This window comes from Neopelma chrysocephalum, unplaced genomic scaffold, assembly GCF_003984885.1.
Source record: "Neopelma chrysocephalum unplaced genomic scaffold, ASM398488v2 Primary Assembly neopelma1_23b, whole genome shotgun sequence".
Classification (NCBI taxonomy): domain Eukaryota; kingdom Metazoa; phylum Chordata; class Aves; order Passeriformes; family Pipridae; genus Neopelma; species Neopelma chrysocephalum.
This window is the reverse complement of record NW_020897692.1, coordinates 5,890,405-5,909,686: the sequence shown is the minus strand read 5'-3', so window position 1 is coordinate 5,909,686 and position 19,282 is coordinate 5,890,405. Positions and strand designations below refer to the sequence as shown.

Sequence of the window (19,282 nt, the reverse complement as noted above, 5' to 3'; positions counted from 1 at the left end):
CTTCCACTTTTGTCGGGTATGGGTTGGTTCAATAGGCAAGGTCCCTGCTATATGATTTGTATCCTAAAACTCCCAATGAGCACTTCACACCCATTCCAGCTTCTGATAAATCCCTATTAGCAATATGTGCACACAGGATTTTAAACAAATGCCACGTCACACAACACACTATCGACGGGACTGGGGCTGAATGGGAAGGTGGGAGGAGACACAGCCGGCTCAGGTGACCCGAACTGACCAAAGGGATATTCCAGACTATAGGTCATCCTGCTCATTGGGGGAACGTTTGGAGTGATGATGTTTGTCTTCCCAAGTTCGTGTTACATGTGATGGGCCCTGCTCTCCTGGGGATGGCTGAACACCTGCCTGACCACGGGAAGCAGTGAATTAATTCCTTACTTTGCTTTGCTTGTATGCATGGCTTTTGCTTTTCCGATTAAACTGTCTTTATCCCAACCCACGAGTTTTCTACGTTTTACCCTTCCGATTCTGTCCCAGTCCTGCTGGTGGGGGAGTGAGTGAAGGGCTTGGCTGCCGGCTGAGGTTAAACCAGAACACACCTGGACCTAAACCAGAGAACACGGCGCGTTCCAGCACCGAGCAGCACCCCGCAGGCGCCCGGCACGGGATACAGGCGGGCCCGCGAAACTCCACCGGCCGCGCCGGGGGCGCCGCGCTGAGCGCCCTGGGGCGGGGAGTTCTAGCTGGGCGCCGCCTGCAGGTCGGCACAGGGTGACGAACTACACTTCCCAGCGTGCCCCGCGGTGCGGCGGAGGCAATAAAAGGGGGCGGCAGCGCCGGTCTCACGCTGCAGGGCAGGTGCTCCGTCAGGTGCTCCCGTGGTCTTATGGAGCCGCAAGAGCCGCCGCAGGGCGGCCCCGTCCTGGCCGCCGCGCTGGAGGAGCTGAAGCAGCGGGCGTGCGAGAGCGTGGATCTGAACGCGGCGCGTCTGGGCGCGCTGAGCCGCGACATCTGGAGCCGTCCCGAGCTGGCGTACGCGGAGCACCAGGCGCACGACAGCCTGACCCGCTTCTTCTCCGACAGGGACCTGCCCGGCGCCGCCTGGGCCGTGCGGCCGCGCTACAAGCTGGGCACGGCGTTCCGCGCCGACTGGGGCACGGCCGCCCCGCAGGGCCCGCGGGGCCCCCTCCGCATCGCCTTTCTCTGCGAGTACGATGCGCTGCCTGGGCTCGGGCACGCCTGCGGACATAACCTCATCGCCGAGGTGGGAGCCGGCGCCGCGCTGGCGCTGAAGGCCGCCCTGGAGAGCCTGGCGGAGCCCGCGCCCGTGCAGGTGGGAGCCCTCACGAGGGAGGCGGCGGTGTCCCCCTCTGACTGCCCCTGACCCTCTCTGTGCGTGTGTGCTGCAGATCACGGTGCTGGGTACGCCCGCGGAGGAGCAGGGAGGAGGCAAAATCGACCTGATAAAAGCTGGAGCTTTCGATGGCCTGGATGCCGTTTTCATGGCGCACCCCTCGCAGGAAAACGCGTCTTACCTGCCTGATGTGGCTGAGCACGAGTGAGTGAGCGGGGTCAGATGGAAAGAGATGGTTTGTTATTAGCCCTTTGTCCCTTCCCTCAGTAGAACACTGCTTTGGCAGTGGCTGAAGCCCGGGGACCTTGCAGATGCCCTTCAGACAAAGTATTTACAGTCAGCTAAGGAGCCAGGTCACTGTTAGGGAATGGCACTCTGAGGCATTCTTCTAAAGTGCAGTGTTCAGCATAGTGCTAAAATCCCTGACTGCTCTGAGATAATCTTGCATGTGTCCCAAAAATCAATTCTTTGTTCTGACGTTTCTAAGCGTTTCTTTGAAACATCCATGTGATTATCCCACCTGTTAAAATAAAAATAGAATTTAAAGATGCAACTGTAGGGTCTCAAGGATCATAGTTCCACGCTTTCCTGGATGCCAGGTCATGTAATCCTCTGTGCATTTTAATCATTTCAGAAAGTGTTTCAGGTTTGACCTCCTGTTTTTGAAAAGAGCTGGCCAGCTAAGCTTGACTGCAGTTTGGATCCATATTAACTTCTACCCTAAATTTAGTCATGGCCGTGTTGTGTGTATTAACTCTCACATTAACTTTTTTTTTGATCCACAGTAGTTCTTGGCTTTCCTGGCCCTTAGTGTGCATATAGACATCAGTCCTGCCCTCACACAGCTGCCTTTTTTGCCAGCTAGCCATATAACTCTTCGGAAATTATGTCTTGTCTTCTTTTCATTAGCTCTGCTGTTCAGTGACAGCACTTGCTTGTTTGTACTTGGAGTCACTTGACTTGTGTTGAAGTACATGTTGCTGGATGTGCATACCCAGAATGTACACAGTACATGAGGTGCAATTTCCTTAGACCTTACTTAGCTAATGCAGGGACCATAGTGTTTCCTTGTATCTTTGGAGATAGCCGGCATGTTTGAGATTTCCTACTGAGTCATTTTCAAGTAATCAACTCTTATATAAATGCTTAGTCTTTAAATATGTGATTTTTAAAAAAAAATACTTTTGAGCTTCTTCTTTTCTTACTGTGCCAGTCTGCAAGGCCATGCCATTTTTCTTTTGATGTTATAAACTTCTTTTTCTGTAGTGTCCCAGCAGTAGTATATCAGCAGGTTTTGTTACTACGTTTTATGTCACTGTTACTAAGATTCTTGATCCCAACGTCTTACCTTGCAGGGACCCCACTAGTAACCTCCCTCCAGTGAAACAGATTTTTCAAGTATTTCTTTTGACTGTGTCTGACTACATTCTGTAATATTTAAATAACTGGTTTTCCAGTAATTTTTGGCTCACTGTACTGAGAGCTGTTTTCAGCTTGCTTGTGCTACCATCCAGCTCCGATGTTCTTGGGCATTTTCCTTTTGTCAGGGCTCTTTCCAGTGGATAATTTGCTTGTGTTACTGCTAAATTTTATGGTAAATTTTATGGCCAGCTCTCTGCTATATTCTGTATTCCTTTATTGTGTTTCTAAAGAGTCTTTACTGTTTATTGTAGTCTCCTTCAGGACTCAGCCCAGCTTGCCTTTTGGTTTTTACACCTTAAGATTATATTTATAATGTTCAAGATTCATTTTTTTATTGATAGTTTTGCCTGTCTGCTTGCAATAGCCCTTTGAGTTTCATACAGTAAGATTTAGAAGCCTCTCTTCAGAGGTGATGGTCTGCTGTAGGATCCAAGTCCCAGATGGCCTTTAAACCTTGAACATGGAGGAGGCACGAAATTCAAGTTCTGAGTGAAACAACTTACTATCTTCAAAACCTTGAAATACTCAGTATATGTCATGTTTTACGTAATTATGAGATTCCAAAGGTACAAAGACAGTTTTGCCAATTTGTAATTTATCTTTGGTTGTCTCCAAGGAGTTTAAGGACTGGTGATCACTAAATTGCTAATATAACTGTATCTGCAACTGTGAAAGCTGGCTTGTGCCTGAAGTAAGATTAACATATTGAGATAATTGGTGAATACATTCCAAAGTTTGCTGATTCTTATTCACTTATCTTTCACTTAATCAGCCTATTGTTGGTCAAACAGCATCCACATTCTTCTGCTGGTATTCTTAAACTGGCTTAGGGTGTTGTTATTCTGCAAAATCTGTTGGGTTTTTCTGACACTGTGTGATGTTTGTGTAGCAATAAAAGTACAAGAAAAGGAATGCTGAAAGAATGTTTTTTTAATAAGAAACACATGTTTCTTGTGGAAAAAGAAAATTGCAACATGACTTTCTGCTGTACTTTGCTTTCTTCCCATTTTTTGGAGAATGTCGAGGGATATTTGTGGATTGATTTGAGGGGTTGCAGTATAATACCTGTGATATTAATGGATAAGTTTTTTTTATATTGATTTCTTAGTGATAATAAATTTTAAATAAATCTCATACTCTAGAGAAAGGGATCTATGGTTGTCTTGGAGGATGAAGGAGAATGGAAAAGGACGTATTTAATTTGGGTTACTCCAGTAGTAGTAGATGTTTCCTGCTGCAACAGTACACTCCATTGTGCCCCTTTTTGCTATCAAGTATTTAAGTACTGGTATGTGCTGGTTTAAAAGTTAACCAGCAAGGCAAAATGAACTCAATTCAAAAGAGAGATTTATAAGTCAGAATAACAATTTATTAAAATAATGCAATAAGTACAATTATACAGACAGACAATTGGTTTTAATCCACAAAACCCAAATGTACAAACCCAGCACCCTGGGGTATGAACAAAAGTGGTGTACCTTGGCCCACCCCCCGAGTCCAAAGCAAAGGGAGAGGGAATAAACCTGCTGGTGGGAGAGCTGCTGCAGTCTGGTCAGAAGTGGTGATTGCAGTCCAGTCGAGGGTGGTGGTCTCAGCCTGGTTGGGAGCAGCGGTGGTCTGCTGTCTTCCTCTGGGTCCCACGAGAGAGAGCCTCAAGGCTCTGAAACTCCCAGTTATATACTCTCCAGTTCAGGCGGGAGTGCTCAGTCCCTCCCTCAGAGTAGGGAATTCCATAAAAGGGCATGTGGATGCTCAGTCCCTCTTATCAGAGCGGGGAATTCCATATAAGGATATCAGAGCGGGGAATTCCATAAAAGGGTACAGGAACATCTTCCCACCTTGCAGGCCTCTACTGACAGCAGTTTTTGGGAAATGGCATGGAGGCTATAGAATACACAGTTTTGGGTTACACCCATCCAGGGATGAATTGGTCCCAGCCGTTCTAACCAGGACATGGTATTAATTTACAGCTGTGGTGTGGTTCCGAGCATGAGGGGTCAGTTCAGGATAACTGGTTAAGATGGCGTTTGTGCAAGACAGAGGGACAAGCAAGTTTGGCTTGCTTACTATGGCTGGGTAAGAGGCAGGTTGTGTGTGCCAGGGTGGAAGAAAAAGTCTTTGAGCTTGAAGATGGAGTTTTTTGTGTAAAGGAGTGGGTGTGGAGTACAAACTCCATACAAGTTTAGTTAAAATTTCTACTATTGGTAAAAAAAATTTGTATATTTTATAATAGTAAGACCTCATGTAGCTGTCAGTATTTAGTATTTTCCTCTTATGTAAAGAGTTTTCATGTAATCTGAAATATTAAATTATTTTGTAAGGCTGGTAAAAATGGCCCCAAGATGAAGCAAAGCATGAATTCTTACTGGGTATGTTAAGGTGCAATTTTTAAGACTTCTATGCAATTGGAGGATAACCCTTGTACTAGATTTCCTCCTTGTTTTAAGCCTTTCTACCACCTTTTTTGAGGTGTGCAGGGAAAGAACATCCTGTAGCATAATAATGCGTATTTAATAGTAGGCTATGCCATTACTTCACTTGTAAAACTTGACTTTTGTTATTTAGACATGAGTTGTATGTGATCTTACGTGCTTTTGCTGTCTTATTGTATGCATTTTATTTGACAAGAATTAGGACAGTCAGCTTCTAATTTTGAGTCTGAGAAAAGGGTTTGTTGTTCTCTGAGAAGACTGTTAGTAACTTTAAGTCTCAGAACAGTCAGGCAGCGTAAAGAAAAAGTGTTGGAGAAATTTAATTAATATGTGAAACCCGTACTCTTCGGGAAAAGGCTTTGTAGTGGTATGTTACCAGTAGCATTCTTGATTGACTGGCTCTTGGTATCATTCCATTTTATTGGTTTTCTAGAAATCTTTCAGCATTTTTCTGCACTCAAAGATAGTTTGACTGTGCAACTGTCTAGTGCCAGGTAAATTGTTTGGTGTTCTGCTGCACAAAACTTAAATAACGTATTTGTGTGAACAAAAGGAACTTTTTTCTTTTAGAGTTTTTTTTTTCAGTGAACAAAAAACAAATAAGCAATGCCTTTTATTTCCTAGCGTGACTGTGAAATACTATGGAAAAGCTTCTCATGCTGCTGCTTATCCTTGGGAAGGAGTTAATGCATTAGATGCTGCTGTTCTTGCGTACAACAATCTGTCTGTTTTAAGACAGCAAATGAAACCGACCTGGAGAGTTCATGGTGAGATCTTCATTAAATCTAATGTCCAACAAGTAAGAGTTTAGGCTGTTGAAGTACTAACTTAGAATATCATACATTTCAAAGTATTGCATTAATGCTCTAAATTAGTATAGTCACTTAAAATATTATGAAATAACACCATTTCATTTAAATGGTGTGTAAGTGTCCAGAACTAACTGCTGAAAATACACTCACAGATCATATTCAAAAGAGGACTCTGGTACCTCGGTAGAGGCAAGACAAATTTTAAGTCTTTGCACTTGAAGTTGCAGTTCAGAAAGGAAGAAAAAAGTGCCAAGTTTATTTTGGTACATGGCCTTGAATTCCTTAATCTGTGTGTTTTTGCAAAGGTGTAAGATTAAACATGTCTGAAAAGTGAAGTATTACTGCATCAGTTTTTTTAATAGGTATTCCATTAGTTAGATGGCATTTATTGGAAAGGCGTAGTGGTCTGGAGTGAAGTTTATTTGCTGAAGTACAAAAAACAAGTGATGGCACAAGCTTATAGTTCTGGTTAGTAGCCCAATCAACTAGATGTTGACTGGATTCTAATATTTAATATCTAGTAGATTTTGGATTAGAAAGGTCATTTTGCACTAAGCTTGACTTGTATTCCTTCAATGTCATGCATCAACATCATCAAAAGTTTCAGTTGAGATGAAGCTGCCCTTTAGCTATAAACCCAATTTTCCTTATTACATTCAACATAACTTTTTCCAAGTTGAAATTAATAAACTTTGCCAGTTCTACAGGACTTCGGAATGTAGAGCTGTTTATTTGGAGTACTTGTTTATGAACTTAAAACCCTTCCAAAAGTTCTGAGCTAACCATTATATGTCTTCGTTGCTTGTGCTGTATGTAATACAAGTGTGTATTTCTCTCCAGGATATCTGGATAGAGTCCTGATCATTTTGTCTCTAGATGAAGCTGTTTGCAGTTGTGATGTGCAGCATGCCCAAAAGAATTTCAGACAGTAGGCATAGCCTCTCCATCCTATTGCTCTGTAGGAAACAAGGCACATAATTATGAGTTTTGGTGTCTGAAATGCATGTGTTGCAGGTGTAAGCTCAGAGGTGCCTAAGTCTTCTGTTGAATCTAAGCCTAAACCCCTAAATACTGCTTTCTTCATAGTTTCTAAAGGCTGCATGGATAATATTGGGAAAAAAACTAAGTATCTAAACAAGCCTCCTACAGGTAATGCTTCCTGAAGGACAGCAAAACTGAAATTACTGTGTTGATACAACTGCAGTCATAAACCTGGTTTTCAAATTGGAAATATTTAAAATACTTCTGGGAAAGTATAAGCAGACAGAATGAGATTTAATTTTAGGAATGCTTTCTTTACAACAGTTTGTTGGAGATCTTGTGTTGTAGACTTGCAGTATGATCAGTGGCTGAATTAAGTGATCCTAAAAATAGTAGTGTTAGCCCACTAACAAAAGCTGAGATAATTTCCATTGTTCGAAGTCTAGGATTTCTAACTAATGTTTCATATACTGAAATACTGTTGGTTTGAGTTCCTCTGAGATTTTGATATTACCTTTCTTCCCTGCTTATGAATGGAGTAAGTGTTGCCTCCTTGAAAAACCGGAATGTAGAGTTTTTTCCTGTTCAAAAAGTTGTATTAAACAGGTTGTAAAAAAACCCCAAGGTTTCCCTCCAGAAGGGCAAACTGGCTGCTACTAGTAGTGTTTAAGCAGCCTACTTTTAATCTAGGTCTGCTGTCCAGTCCATATTGCAGTTGCTTTGAAATTTAACTGTAGACGTACTCAGACTCTATCCAGTTCCATTTACAAATGTGCTGGACAAGACAAGTGAAAGTTGTTTACTCATGTAGCTGCTTGTTTTGAGAAAGCGTATTATGGTACGTGTCATGAAAATTTGCACAATTACTTACTCACTGGTTCCTTTCCTGTGATGTCTGTCCCTCTCATCTGGGCTGTTCCTTTTGTTATAGACAAATACTGATAGTGGATTAATTCAGCACTTTGTTTTTTATTTTGACTGTATTTGAGACTGGAAAGGTATTACTTGAGGTGGAGTTCATAATAGGTTTTCAGCACCAAAAGTAGTGGTTTTTTGCCCATTTGCATCCTGTTAGTGCTGTCTCTTCAGGCCTCAGTGCCACACATCAGTAACTTGTGCAATATTTCCATTTAAGGTAGAGAGTTTCCCAGGTTCTACAGAAAACAAATCTTATTCCACATACATCAATTTATGGTAGGAGGCCAGAGAAATAGCCTGTTGAAAGCACCTAACAGTTAATGCCTTAAAATCTAATATAGAATTGGGCTCTATAATGTTTTATTGTTGAAATATCTAAATATTACTGTCTTTTATGATAGTGCCTCTGATGCTATAATTGAAAAAGATGTAGTTATCACGCATTTCCTTGAGGGAGCACTTTCAACTCAAACTGTACTTGTGAACAAAACTACATATATTATATATTCCCATATTTCTGAAGAATTAGTATGAGGCATCTAATGAACTTTCCATGCACTGCAACACACACATTACTCCGGTATTGCTGAGAAATGCAACTTAATTTTTCTCCAAGCTCACAAAGTAAGTTGGAAGCATTCTAGCTGAGGAAATGTTGAGAAGTTGGAATCCAAGTTAGCCTTTATAGCAATTTTTTTCTTATGGCAGCCGGATTGATTTAGGGCTCTGATGAATTGAATTTCAGGGGATTAATTAGAAATGCTAGTTTGGCTCATCTATGGATTTATAACAGATATCTAACCAAAGAATGCAGTGAAATCGTGCTGAAAAACACAAACATGTTCCACTTAATCTGATGTGATGAAGAAACTTTTGTCCACATACTGTATTTTTTAAATCCTTTGTATTTCATGCTCAGCTGATGTTTTGTTGTTTTCTGTTTTTATGTTTAGTTCTTGACCAAGGAGTTTCATGACAGGACTGAAGGTCAAGTTATTCCATTTAACACTGGTAACACAACTTTTCCCTTTCTGCAGGTGTAATAAAAAATGGTGGTGTGAAACCTAACATCATTCCTTCTTACACTGAGCTAGAATTTTACTTGCGCGCACCTTCAATGAAAGAGCTTTCTGTTCTGACAGAGAAGGTTGAGAACTGCTTCAAATCTGCAGCACTGGCCACAGGGTGCAAAGTAAGAATATATTCATTGTCTTGTGTTTCTGTTACACAGACCGGAATAGGAAATCGAGGCTTGCATTATTTGTCTGCATGGTGTTTAGCCAAAGTAAATCTAAGTTACTGTGATAATCTTTGCTCTTCTGTTGCTTTGTGTCCTGAAAGCAAGCTTTGGTTTATAAATAGATTGCTGCAGAATCCTAGAAGAATCTCGGTTGGGAGAGATCTCCAGAAGTCATCTGGTCTAATCCTATGTTCAGAGCAGATTGCTGAGTGCCACGTGAACTTCTGAGTACTTCCAAAGCTGAAATTCTGCAACCTCTCTCAGCAAGTTCTCTACCCAGCTCATGGTGAACGAGGGTTTTCCTAACTTTTATGCTGTGATGACTTGAGCACTGGAACAGGTTACCTAGAGAGATTGTGGTATTTCCATCCTTGGAGATATTCAAAGTCTGTTTTGATGTGGTTCTGGGCAATCAGCTCTAGGTGACCCTGATTGAGCAGGGGAATTGGACAAGATGACCTCCGTAGGTGCTTTCCAGCATCAGCCATTCTGTGATTCTGTTGTATCTAATGGGAATTCTCTTTGTTGCCCCTTGTCACATCACTCTGACCTCCAAGAAGTCTGATTCTGTCTTCTCTGTAGCATCCCCATCTGATAACTGTAGACAGCAATAAGATGTCCCACTAACCTGCTGTTCTGAAGGCTCTACAAATTGAGTTCCTTCAGCCTGTCCTTCTAGGTCATGTTCTTCACCTAATTATCTTGATGACCTTCTGGTGGCCTAGCTCCAGTCTTGATTGGAGGAGCACAAAATGAACACAGCACCAGATGTGGTCTCACAGGAGTTGTCTACATCAAATAAAAGAAATATTGAAACAGTAATGGCACCAGTATTGATTGCAGATGACTGCTACAGGTAACGGGCAGCAATGTGGATTTTTGTGCCACTGATTATAACACTTGGAGTTTGCATGTCTTGTGTCATCTGAGCCAGACATGTTGTCATGAAAAGCTAAGCTTAATCATGCACTATCTGCTCTTCCATGAGTGTATGCATGATCGCCTTGTGATTCATGAGCCTGGATGTGGGAGGATTTATTTGGTCTGTAATCCCTCTGGGAACTTGAGGATAGGACAGTCTGACCAGTCTGTAATTTTCAGGGTCCTCCTCTGGGCCCTTCAAGGTGGATGCGACCTTTAGCTCTTTTTCAGTGAGCTGGAGAATTCCTCTATTTCAATGACACTTAGAAAATGATAGCTCCCAGATTGCATTTCTGCTTCTGTCTTACTCTGCATCCTTGGATGCATCCTGCCCAATCCATATACATACAATTTCTTCAAGTGCCCCACAATTTTTTTTGTTTTGCTGTGGGTGATATTTCTATCCTACAGACAGTGCTGCCAGGCTCAGAAACCTGGGAGGCTTGGTGGCAAACCTTCCTGGTAGGAACAAGCAAAGCAGGTGTTGGTGTTTTGTCTTTTTTTTTTCTTCCCATGTTCTTCGTCACTAGATCCTTTGCCCCATTGAATAGCAGGCTCATGTAGCAATCAAATGTGAAAAATTGAGTGATTTTTTTCAGTTAGCATTCCCACTTTTTTTTGCTTTTAGTAAATGGAGGTATGCCTCCTCTGGCTGGTTCAAGCAACATGACTACCTTGCATTGTATTGCTAAGGTAGGTTGTTCTACCTAGTCTGTAGTTACAGCTTTATGACTAATAGACCTATGAAAAGAATGTATGTGCTCATCAAAACAAATAGATATGGTATGTGTGAATGTGAGCTTGTCAGTTTTGTAGTCTATTTGAGGCATTAGGTGCTGTTTTCCTACTGTGGCCTTCTCACTCTATTTAGAAAAGGGCTTCAGAAAACGTACTTTATGCAGAATGAAAGTTAAAATCTCTCTTGAAATTTGACATTGGTAGTTTTTTTTTCCCATTTGTTTTCAAACTTCTCGCCTGGGTGAAGTCACTTCATGAATGGGGCTGTATTTATTGGAAGTGTGCTAAACAAAGGTAAAATAGAATTTGGTAAAAACCTAAATTGATTTCTGTGTAGTTTAATAGCGCCTGTAGTAGAAATCACTAAGACAGTGTTACAGGAAATGTTTGTTTCCTGTTTTTGGAGAAAATTGTGAAATCTTTGCTTCTGGAATTTGACTGTCTAGTGCAAGCTGAACAGAATGCCAGCTGTGTTTTGATCAAGGGTAATATTTGGCAGAATGTAGTATTTTTGAAAGAAACTTAGCACTTATGTCTGTTTTGCCTTGGACTTGAAGTATGGATATGTAGTTATTTTTTCTGGCCTTTAGATTGTTTACATTGAACTGGCTTACATTGCAGAAAAACTTAAAATACTTTGGGGTTTTTTTGTCTAGGTGGAAATAAAAGGTGGTGAAAATGATTACTACAATGTGCTTCCAAATAAGAGCCTCCAGCAAATTTACAAGGAGAATGGAAAGAAGCTTGGGATAGAATTTATATCAGAAGATGCTATCTTGAATGGTTTGTCAGGTAACTACATCTGTATTTTTTGTTATGACTGAAGCTTAGGTTGATCAACCCTAAAGTGTGTAAAACAATGGAATAGAGCTAGGTTAAACACAGTTTGGTCAGAAGAAAAAGCCAAATTACAATAGTGAAGTTCTGTAAAAGGTTTATATCTCTGGCCGGTGTTTTTGTATTTGTTGTAGAAGCTGAGAACAGGTAAGAAGAGCAGTATCATTGTTTTCTGATAATAGTTCTGAAAATATTTCAATTAATAAACAGTTTGATTGGGGGAAAGATTGGGAAGCTAAGAACAGTCTTACTGAGAACATGAGAATGTGTAATGAATTGTGTCTTATTCTGTGGCTTTGAAATACAGAATCCTGGTTTGCTGTGCATGGGGATGAGACTTTGTTTCTAGGAACCTTTTTTCATAGTATTTTACAAGCTTTCATATAAACAAATCTACTAGAATCTAACAAATATCTCAGAGGGAGTTTTTTGAGGTATTTATAAATGGAAGTTTAAGCATCTCATCCTAATTTAATCTTTTCATTAACAGGCCTCTAATTTTAGTTCATTAGTTCAACAGATTGGTTTTCCAAAGGGTGCTGTTCAAGTAGGTGTTCACTTTTGGGTCTTGACTGTGTCTCAAATGATTTAACTTTTTTGGTCTCAGAGCTGTAACAGGAATGTGAATGCTTAGGTGGATTTCTCATTATACTTAACAGGGTTTTTTTTTCAGAATGTTCGTACAGGAGCTCTGTTCAAGTCTTAACTGCTGCTCGTACTTTTAGCCTTCACTACTGATCGTAACTGTGTATATGGACATTTTTACTCCACTTATGCTAATGGTTTTTCTCTTAGAAAGAAAATACTTTTCTCGGTAAAAAGTTACTCTAATTAGTTTCATTGTGGTGCTTATCTTCTCTATATTAAATGCAGATTATATTTGGAGTTTGGATAAGCTTGGTGTTTGGGAACAGAGCTCTCCAAACTTTTTTTTGTGGACATGGGAGGCTTCATATCCCCTGGTATTGTGGATTTTTTTTTTTCTGTTTCTTTCTTCCCTTCCAAATTAAACATGGTTTTTTCAACTGGTTCATTGTCTTGTGTATAAAAGCAAATTATAACTAAAGGCAGATTTCTTTTTTTCTTTGGTGTGGTACAAATAAGATTTATACTTTGCTGGTTTAGCCAAAGAAAGGGACTGAGGAAACTTATATAGAATGTTTACTGTAGTGCAGCTTTCTGGAGCTCTGCTAGTTGCTTCCTTCAAACCATTGTATTAAGAGTGATTGTGAATATTGATGATCTTGCTTTTGTTCAGAGGACTTGGAGTAAACTTAGCACAGACACCCACTTGTAATGGGACTTTCATATGTAAGTTACATGATATGCTAAATGTTAACCATTAACTTGCTTAAATCAAGACTCCCCATATGCCTGTTCTGTCCTTGAATTGCTTGTCAAATGTCAAAATGTGCTTGAGCAATTGCATTTTTATCGTGCACTGCAGTAGGTTTTACTGAATTTTCTTTCCACAGCTTCTCCTCTGAATTTTTGCAGTGGGAATTCAGGAGTGATACAAAAGCACAATTTCCAGAGCCATAGGAGTGGAACTTTGTATGCTACCCTTTTGGGGGGGGGTTGAGTGTTTTTTGTCATCTTTTTCAAGACCTCTATTTCTGTTTAGTTTTCATACAGTTTTCAATGTTTTCTTTTAGGATATCAGTTTCTTCTGTTGAAAGGGAAGGAAGATAGCTCAGTTGCTTCTCCATGTCTGTGCAGCAGAAAAGTCGTAAACAGATGAGCAAACTCGCTGCCACCTCTACATGGGTATTGGTATCGGTCTGCTCACAGGTATCGCTCTAGGCAGCTAAGCGTTACAAAGAGTTTCTTTAGCACATCAAATCACACTACTCCCTGTGTGCCTTGTGCCTGCTCTGCTTGCTTGGCACGCAGCCAGGGTGAGATAAATAACATGAAACTGAGTTAGTTTGGACCAGGTGCCATGGCCTATTTCTCCTCCTGCCGGTGGTAGGGCAGCTTTACTATGGGATACCAATAACCTCCCAAAGAAGATGGCTTAATTGAGCATGCCTTAGATGAGGCACCAACACTTGTGATAACTCTGATGTTTTCAGCATTCATGGGGTTTATTGGTTCTCCGTGCACAAGACTGATACAGGCAATATTAAGAAGGAGCCAGTATGCTTTGAAAATGCCACTTTTGAAGCTTGGGACTGTATATAAATGTTTCCTGAAATCTTTGGTATTTTCCCTCCGTTCATGTTTGTGGTAATACTGACTTCTATTAAATATTCAGTGACTTGAAGAGGCTTCAGTATCAGCTTCAGGATACATTTTTGAGTGGCTGGAGGTCCCAGTACCTCTCTGTTGAAGATAACTGCAGTTGCAATATACAGAATTCTGCACTATTTATACTTCTAGAAGGAGTCCTGATCTGTATGTGTCTGGCAAGCATACAGTTTCAAATGTTTGTATGGAAGCCATTGGAACACCTGATGTTGTAAACATGCATCTAGGTCATTACCACTAAAGGGTGTCTCATTTTTTCTGTTAGAGGGGAGAATTTGACTGTCACATTTTTATTAAAAGCTGCCTGGATTTTGGCTCTCCATATTACTAGAAAATACCCAGTTTAAATCCCTCTATTCAGCAAAAATAATTTGTAAACTGGAATTTTACATGACTGGGAGCTGTGATGCACTGACATTTCTGATGTTTCATTTGCTAAGTAAGAGCGGGGAAAAGGGCAGCTCAGTCTTTCCAGCAGTTTATATATTAGGACTTAGTAAGGCAATTCTAGAACTCTTGACTTAGTCTGGAGTATGCAGAACTTTTAGACTTCTGGTTTGTCTATCCAGGTTGACCAAAGAATGAATCAGTAGTACAGACTACTGGAAATTAAAATAACTTGTTGCTGTGCCAAGACTTGGGTTTTCTTCAAATGCATAATGAATTTATTGGAAAAGATGTTTTTGGACAAGTCTTGCTTCTTCCATTGTCTGTAAGCAGAGCAAATAGCAAACTCGTGTCCTCATAATGTAGGCTCTGTGGACTTGCTTTTAATAACTATATGCTTCCAAGTAAAATCTGTATTCTTCAATCATTTTATTATTAAATCTTAAGGCATTAGCAATGTTGTCTCTTCACAAAGTATCATGATGTGGAGGCTACCTGATACAAATAATTTTAAATCTTTGGGATGGTCATTTTATACTGTAGAAGCAAATTGCTATGGAAACAAATCTCTGCATCTCTGGCCTGAAAAAAGTTAATTGAGATCTTAGTTGATCATCCCCATTTTTCCCTGCTACGACTTTTTCTGGTATCTGGATATCACAATAACTAGTATGTTGATTTCTCCAGCTTTAAAATGTCCTTTTAACAAATAATGAGTGGATTGCTTGTTTGGGTAAAAGAAAAAAAAGGCTGTTGGGATGTAGTTGTAGACTCTTGGATGGTTTACTATGAAGGATCTATTACTTTGGGATGATATCATTCAATAGATAAGGCAGTACTGTGAGATAGATCCTATCAGTAGATAACATATTGAAAATGCTAGTCAGACATGAAAGCATCATCATTAAAATCTGCAGCACTGCTATCAGGGTTTTTTTTTATATCTGCAAAGCACTAGCATTTTGTCTGGAGTTTAGTTCTGATTTTATTTCAAGAGTGCTTGTGCTGTTAAGATTTCCATAACTGAGAATAATCAAAGGGCATGGAGGGAAAAAATAGTTGTCCTCAATCTGGTTTTGTTTAAGGATAGATTGTTTCTACTTCAGAGTCTTCTATCCAATGCTGAATGCTTGCATATTGGTGAGAAGTGGGAAGTTTTGGGCCTAGTTTTAAGGGCTGTAACAGGAAAATTGTTGAACTGCCAGAAATGTCAGGGTTTGCAGCTTTCATTGTTTCATTGTTTTCATAATTAACAGCTTACTATTGGGAGATGCTTGATAAAAAATTAACAGTAAAGGGAATAGGCACATGCTGATACATCTTCCTTGCAGTCTGGTAACTGATCATTGATCAGAAGCACACTGGAGAGCAGCATCTAGAGATGACTAGTTAGGGAAAGCACCTTGGTGATGGGAGGTATTTATATGGATAATGACTCATTAGAAATGCTTTTATTTTGTTATTTGGGGCAAAGGATATTCTGTTTTAGATACAAGCAGGAGATAATGTCTTTCAGGCATTTTCTTACAGCGTTCAAAACTGTTCAACACTTGTTCATTAAGAAAATCTCTATGCTCCTTCTAGGTTCCACAGACTTTGGAAATGTTACATTTGTGGTCCCTGGGCTTCATCCTTATTTTTATATTGGCTCTGATGCATTGAATCATACTGAGCAGTACACAGAAGCTGCAGGTGAGTGGAAGTGAAAAAGGTTAAAGGTTTATATTTGGAACCCTTATACATTGTAGAGACTGCTTGCTGATTTCACTACAGCAAACCTAGAAATAGAGAATATTTCAAATTACAGAGAATTAAAGCTTTCATATGTTTCTATGGTATTCAAAGGTACTGTGTATAATGTAGCTTTGTATATATAATGTTTAAAAGTGTAAATACTAGATATGAAATAGGCTACATGTGAATATGTTATAGAAACAAGATTGCTTTTGTCAAGCGTGATGGGATTTGAGCTGAATATGGACCCTGAAACTATTTAACTACATTAATAGTAGAGTTGCAGAAAAAGCTGACAAATGTAGAATTTCTGGGTTTGCATCTAAAGTTAAATGTATATGTGAAGGATGATCACTTCTCATACAAAAAACCTGACTTGGTATACTATCTAGACACAAGAAATTAGAGGGATTATCCCAAGCAGCATATTCAGAAGAGTTTCTAAACATGAGCCAAAATAAAAGATTTTTACTCCTAAAGTGCAGTGCTTTGGAAACATAACAGTGCTAGCTGTATAAAACTCCACATTGTCTAAAAAGCAGAACATGAACTCTCATTTTCCTGTTTTCAGTCTTAGTTGTTTATATCAGTAGCAGAAAATTAAGTGCTTGCATGTGAAAAATTGGTTTGAGGCATGAGAAAATGGGCATGTACTTCATGCAAGTAGATTAAGAAACTGCTCTTGCCATTGAAACTTAAAGATCTTACTTTACAGACTATGCCTTATGCAGTAAGCTAGTGGTTTAATATTAGTAATCTAACCTGTAATTCCTTACTTTGTTTTTTGCAGGGTCACAGACTGCTCAGTTCTATGCTTTGCGCACAGCCAAAGCTTTGGCAATGACAGCACTGGATGTCATTTTCAAGCCAGGTCTGTTAGAAGAAGTCAGGAGAGACTTTACAGAGATGAAGCTTAAAGAAGAGGGGCAAATAAATCCAGTAGAACCTAAAAAGGAATCCGGTGTTGGTGTAGGAGCATGTGCATCACACTAAACTTCATTAAACCTCTCTCAGTAGGATTCACTTAATGGAGATGCTGTATTTAAGTCCTAGTAGGGGCTGGATAAATATATAGCTGAAGAAATATTGATTTTTTTTTTTTTTTTTTTACTTTAGGAAAAGCAAATAGTATTGCATTCAAAAATGTGCAGTTTCATCTAGCTCTAATGTTTGTGTTCAATATGGTGATGAATTTCATAAAGAGATCTCAAATATGTTGCCTTTCATTTGCTGTGTTGAATGAATTATAGTGTTTAGATCCCTTATTAGTGATTTTCTATGTATTGCTAAAGTAATATTCCTTACAGGGGTAATATGGCAGTTTTTCTAAAATAAGCACAGTTCATTCAGTAATCATAGGCTGAATCTGATCTATGAAGCATTTCTCTCTTGTCAGTCACTTTTCTTGGCACAAAATGGAAACGTAAAACCTGAGCTGGTTTCACTGGAGAGAAGGGGCTGTGTTTGGAAACATGCCTGGTTATGACAACAGTAGCTTCCAGCAATGGAAGAGAACTGTTTGTATGGAAATGCAGTCTGTGAAGCTTGATCTTCCTGAAATGCATTGATCTTCCTCCTAATAAATTTTGGAGGTGTTGTGGAGAAGTCATGCATCACAAAATTGGAAAGCAACTAAATGTTTAAATTAAATTTGTTAAAATTAACACATTGAAACTACTGCAGGAAAAGTGCTGCTCTAAAGCAATACAAATGTTGCACCAGCTTAACTGATCTGAAGGATGTGTATAAATTTAGCTAAACCAGTGAAAATTTTTTTTACAAACATACAAGTGTGGTACCACGAAGCAGTAAATGAAGGTCACCTTAAGTTGGTTGCATGCAAACCCCTCTAGTAATCTCAGGGAAGCTTGCACTGAGGATTGCTGGTGCGGTAACTGGCTTCTTAAACATGTTTGTTCTCATGTCCTAAGCAGTGGATCTGTTAAGTCGTATTTCCATATCCTAGGTAGCAGATCTGTTAAGTCTTGCCAGTTGTCCTTTTTGTGTGTTGTTAGTCTGTTTAATCCTTGTTATTTTGCTTCCCAGAGATAATAATACTGCAGATTTTATCTAGGTGGTGTTCTGTGTGCCCGAGCATGTTAGGCTTTTATTAATTCACTTATTGAAGGGCCTCATGAATCAGTGGAAAGTGGAACCGGTGGACAGATTGAGAAAGCAGCTTACTGGTTAATGTTTTCCTAAGCATAAGTATTACAGTAAGATTCAGGAAAAAAGTCGGGCAAACTGTATTCCCCAGGAAGTCAGAATGCACAAAATAATTTCAGAAACTTTTTTTTTAACAGTACCAGTCTCTAAATGATAAAGTCTAAAATTCTATTCAGAATTTATAGTTAGTTAATTTCTACATTCAACTTCCAATTTTACACCAATATCCTTGTTTCCATTACCAGACAGTTTTGACAGATGAATGCATGAAACAGATGAGGCTTGGACTGTGAGCTATAGGTACGTCCGGGGTAGTAAGTTGAATACTAAGTGCAACTGAAATTTGTTCCAAGATTTGCCCAAGGAACTTTATCCTTAACTTTTAATCTACAGTCTGCCTTGCCAGGCACAATTGCAATTCATTAAGATCTACTGGGTTAACAACCCAATTCATTAATTTCCTTAGCAGATGTTGCTTTTTATTTCTTCCTGCATGAACTGCTTGGCCTGTTGCTTTCCTGTATTTAAGATGGTGTGTTGGGATCTCAGTGATGGCAATACATGCTATGTCATTGTATTTCCTACCAGCTGATGTGCGTTACAACCTTCTCAGTTCTCTTTGTCCAGACTTGCTGGCTGCATCATGTCCAAGATCAGTTAGTTAAACTTTTCTGCACTAAAAGCATATCTTCATTTTGTTGTAATCATTGCTGGAATTAAAATGGAATTGAAGTACTGATTAAAGATGAGTTGATATTAATAAAGCAATTTAATTGTGTGTATCAGTTTGGCCTGGCTTTCTTGCCAAGTCCAAGCTGTCCCCTCCCCCTCTCACTCTTTCAAGCAAGGAAAAAAAAACGAACTACAGAAAAACCGAAAGAAGCCCAAACAAAACAGGATTATATCAAAAATATATATTGATGTATATTTACAATTATATGTACACCGTCACTAGAGAGCTGGCGAATAAATAAAAAAAAAACAAATTAAATACTTCCGTGAGCGAGACAGCAGAACCGTGTGAAGCACCAACCAACTCCCCACGCCTCCCCCAGGGACCAGAGATAACACCAGGTCAGAGCAGGCAGGCCTTGGCCCATACAAGCAAAGACCATCTGGGGAGAGACCT

General features: G+C 39.8%; 1 protein-coding gene across 4 annotated transcripts; it reads left to right on the top strand.

Annotated features, from left to right (window-relative positions):
* The first annotated feature begins 816 nt into the window (after window positions 1-816).
* On the top strand, window positions 817-18,935 carry PM20D2 (peptidase M20 domain containing 2). 4 transcript variants are annotated; one of them, XR_003536209.1, is made up of 8 exons: window positions 817-1,294; window positions 1,371-1,519; window positions 5,794-5,936; window positions 8,918-9,072; window positions 11,436-11,571; window positions 13,272-13,407; window positions 15,838-15,945; window positions 16,778-16,798. XR_003536209.1 is itself a non-coding variant. In XM_027695470.1 (7 exons), the coding sequence occupies exons 1-7, from the start codon at window positions 848-850 to the stop codon at window positions 16,978-16,980; spliced, it is 1,341 nt and encodes a 446-aa protein (XP_027551271.1). In that variant the 5' UTR covers window positions 817-847; the 3' UTR covers window positions 16,981-18,935. The 4 variants fall into 4 exon arrangements, 1 of the variants encoding a protein (XP_027551271.1); XM_027695470.1 differs by lacking the exon at window positions 13,272-13,407 and having other exon boundaries at window positions 16,778-18,935; XR_003536207.1 differs by lacking the exons at window positions 13,272-13,407; window positions 15,838-15,945; window positions 16,778-16,798 and having other exon boundaries at window positions 8,918-10,522; window positions 11,436-11,529.
* Window positions 18,936-19,282: the final 347 nt, after the last annotated feature.